Source organism: Bison bison, unplaced genomic scaffold, assembly GCF_000754665.1.
Source record: "Bison bison bison isolate TAMUID 2011002044 unplaced genomic scaffold, Bison_UMD1.0 scf7180017864270, whole genome shotgun sequence".
In the NCBI taxonomy this organism is placed as follows: domain Eukaryota; kingdom Metazoa; phylum Chordata; class Mammalia; order Artiodactyla; family Bovidae; genus Bison; species Bison bison.
In genome coordinates this window covers 6,983,297-6,987,253 of record NW_011494842.1, presented here as the reverse complement: position 1 = coordinate 6,987,253, position 3,957 = coordinate 6,983,297, and the positions used below count along the sequence as shown (strand labels likewise).

Genomic DNA, 3,957 nt, shown 5'->3' with positions numbered 1-3,957 from the left:
TAGGAAGGCGTTAACAGGTTGTGATTTGAGAAGGACGGAAAGGAAAAAGGAGCCCTTCAGTAAACAACAAAACCCTCCTTTACAAATGCTGGCTTCTCAAGGTGGAAAATCCACAAACTGATTTCCGTACCCTCAACTTTCCCTCTCCGCACCGCCACCAAATGAGTAAACCGAAGCCCTGCAACCCTCTGGGCGCGTCTCTAAATGACCCCTTGGAGCAGCGGTCTTGGTGATGTCATCGGAGCGCGACGACCGGAAGTAAGCTGCGTCCTGAGCTCGGGACTCTGACAGCGGCGCGTTCTCCTCTCCCGGGTTCTAGCCGCGATGGATAATGCCTGCGAATCGCCCAAGGAAAAAGGTGGAGAGACCGGGGAATCAGACGAGACGACGGCGGCTCCTGGGGGCCCCAGGGTTACAGATACGGACGGAATCCCGGAGGAAACAGACGGTGACGGAGACGGGGAATTGAAAGAGGCCGCCGCTGAAGAAGGCGAGGTAGGGAGAGATGTGTCGATGAGGCCGGCGTAGCTTGTGTCACTTCTCGCCCGACAGGCCTCCTGTTTGGTCCCTCCCAAGCTAAAACAGTCGAGGTCACCATAACCCTTTAGATCTGCAGTCGCAGAGTTGGGGTAAAAAAGGGGAGGAAACCTTAGAGCCGTCTGAGTTCCAGTAACTCAACCATTAGGTCAGTATTTTTAATCACTGCCCTTGGGCGTTAAAGGTGCTTCAAAGAGGGGACTTCCCTAGCGGTCCAGTGGTCAAGACTTCACCTTCCAATGCAGCCTGTGCGGGTTTCATCCCTGTTTGGGGAGCGAAGATCCCATATGCCTCGCAGCCAAAAAACCAAAACATTAAACAGAAACAATAATGTAACAAATTCAATGAAGACTTTAAAAAGCCACTGCCAAGGGAATTTCAAATAGCTTCTTGGTTTTCCTGGTGAGGAAATTGGGGTCGATGCCAATCGACATTGAAACGGAGGGTAAAAGCTAGAACCCAGGATTCCTGGTACCCCTTTCACCTCAATATGATTTCTGAGATATTGCTTAAGCATAACTTCATCACTATAGGCTGAGTCGTTAATGGGAGACTTTGAGGTAGTAATTTAGTCATGTTCTCCTCCTCTTGGGACATTTAACTGCTACCAGTGACCTAGGTGCTAATGTCCAAGAGTTTCTATAGCACCAAACTGCTATCCCAAGTGTTCAGCAGTGTTGCTTCTGAGTATCAGTCAGAAGACCAGAATCTTAGAGCCTTAGGTAGGTTCCATTTCTAAAAACAGAGTCTTGAGGTCTTGGAACTGTAATTCCTGTTTGAATTTAAGTGTGAGCTCGTGGGAGAAGACATTGGATTAAATGGAAGCTGCCTTTCAGAACATAAAGTTGCATCAAAATATATAAAATTAAGAACTTTAAGAAAAATGTGACAAAACTACTTTAAGAAGGAACTTAAAAAACAGATCTCAAGGACAGAAAGGATTTGAGTAATAATTAGCTTAGTTCAGTAAAGAGCTGTGCACCTAGAAGATAAAAAACTTTTGATGCTTCTGAAACACTTTTTTAAATGGATCATATACCAGACCACAAAGAAAAGCATAAATTCTTAAAAGTAAAAATCATAACATCATATTCTGTCAGTACAGTGCAATAGAACCTGAAATTAACAACACAGAGTTTCTCCCACTCCCTCAAAAAAACTAACACCTGGACATTTTAAACCAATTTCTAAATAGCTTTGGATTAAAGAAATTAACATCAAATCCTATTGGATTTGACCAAATTTTTATTTAAAGAAAAAGTCATTGTCTTACATATTTTTACAGAGATACTGAAAATAAGCACCCACCTCAAGAAACCAAAAAAAGAACAAGATAAACCAGAAGAATGTAAAAGCAAGGAATTAATAGGGATTAAAATAGACATTAATGAGTTAGTGCTTTAAAAACTGTAAGAAACAATAAAATTAAGACCTGCTTATTTGCAGTGTTTATAGGCACTGATTTGGAGATCTTTAAGCTTTAAGAAAATCTAATGTTCAAGTTTAGACTAATTTTGAAAATTCAAGACAAATGGCTCATTTTTAAGGATAATGTAAATCATCAAAATTGAAGCACAAAAAGGTTAGAAAATTCATATGTATCAGTAACCAGAGAAGAAGTTGAAAAAGTTGTTAAAAGATTTACTGCCTTCACTCTCACCTACCTCTCATATTCCCATATGAATTTAAATGTGAGTTCCTCTGTAAGGAAAACAGAAGTTAAATCTCATTAATGAGGTTTGTCATATCCTTAGATTCTATGTTAAGTTGGAGGGGATGAAGTTTGGATTTTGAGGGGGTTTTGCTGTCTTTATTAAACATATTGTGAATAAAACAATGTTAAATGTTTATGCAAAGAGGGATAAATAATAAGAGACAAACCTTCAAAAAATGTTCAGTCTAGGGAATTCCAATGGTTAAGACTCTACACTCACTGCAAGGGGCCCAGGTTCAATCCCAGGTCAGGGAACTAAGATCCCACAAGCCACACAGCAAGGCCAAAAAAAAAAGTTCAAGTTCTCAGTCCAGTAATGGGAAATAAATATTTGCTTGATACAGTAGAATTGAAAAGAAGAAAAGAGCACTACATGTGTGAGAAGCTCACTTAAAAGTTCCAAATTCAAAGAAACACTGCTTTGATAAGAAGGTGCCCTTTTTAAAATATTCTTTCTACATGGACTCATCATTGGTAAAGAAATCCATAGGTTTAGATGAAGAAGAGCTGGCTGTATGGAGAGAAGTTTTCTTATATCCCCTCTGAAGATTGAAGTCACTGACTTCTCTGGTAGTCCAGTGGTTGAAAATCTGCCTTGCTAACCCAGGGGATGTGGGTTCCATCCTGGTTGGGGAATTAAGATCCCACATGTGTGGGAGCAACCAAGCCCGCGTGCCACAACTCCTGAAGCCCGCGTGCCCTGGAGCCCTTGCGCCACAACTAGGGAGTCCGCAGCATGTGAAAGATGCCACAAGCCACAACTACGACCCAAGGCAGCCAAATAAAGAATGAGGTCAGAAGGGTGGGCTCAAGGGGAGTGTGGCTTTCATGATCCTTGGCATTACCATGCCTGTGTAAACAGATACTGAAACTAGGATCATAGGTTACCTGGAAAACTGGATTATGTAGCAGCTTTTCTTTCCCCGGCTGGGCTGTAAACTCCTTTAGTAGAGATAGGATATCTTATCTTTGATGTACAGCCAATGCCTGGAACCAAAAAACTACAGAAATAAGAGAATTCGTTGTGTTGTATGAGAACAATGTCTTTTTGCCTTACTCAAGTCTGTAAAGTAGGCCGTATATATAAAGGGTTTCTTTTGTCTTCTTAGCTCAAGAGTCAGGATATTGCAGATTTAACAGCAGTTGAAAGGGAAGACTCATTACTTACTCCTGCAGCCAAAAAACTGAAAATAGATACCAAAGAGAAGAAAGAGAAGAAGCAGAAAGTGGATGAAGATGAGATTCAAAAGATGCAGTAAGTCAGTTTTCTGATCACTCCCTTTTCAAGGCTCTAAACTGACCACATAGTTAATACATTTTTCTTGGCCTTAAAATTTACTTTTTTAAACTCAAACTAAGATAATTAATATATCAATATTATGGTTAAGTTAAAAGAAAAATATCACTTTCAGTTCAGTTCAGTCGCTCAGTCACGTCCGATTCTTTGCGACCCCAAGGACTGCAGCATGCCAGGCCTTCCTGTCCATCACTAACTCCTGGAGTTTACTCAAACTCATGTCCATTGAGTCAGTGATGCTATCCAACCATCTCAGCCTCTGTCATTCCCTTCTCCTCCCGCCTTCAATCTTTCCCAGAATCAGGGTCTTTTCAAATGAGACAGTTCTTCACATCAGGTGGCCAAAGTATTGGAGTTTCAGCTTCAGCATCAGTCCTTCCAATGAATATTCAGGACTGATCTCCTTTAG

The 3,957-nt window shown here is 41.2% G+C and overlaps 1 protein-coding gene across 1 annotated transcript in view; it reads left to right on the top strand.

The window, feature by feature from the left end:
- The first annotated feature begins 8 nt into the window (after positions 1–8).
- The window catches only part of TAF11 (TAF11 RNA polymerase II, TATA box binding protein (TBP)-associated factor, 28kDa), a 7,806-nt gene continuing 3,857 nt past the window's right edge, over positions 9–3,957 (top strand). Inside the window, exons 1-2 of the mRNA XM_010848634.1 lie at positions 9–495; positions 3,361–3,506. Coding sequence (XP_010846936.1) covers positions 325–495; positions 3,361–3,506 — 317 coding nt within the window. The 5' untranslated portion in view covers positions 9–324. The remainder of the gene's footprint in view (positions 496–3,360; positions 3,507–3,957) is intronic.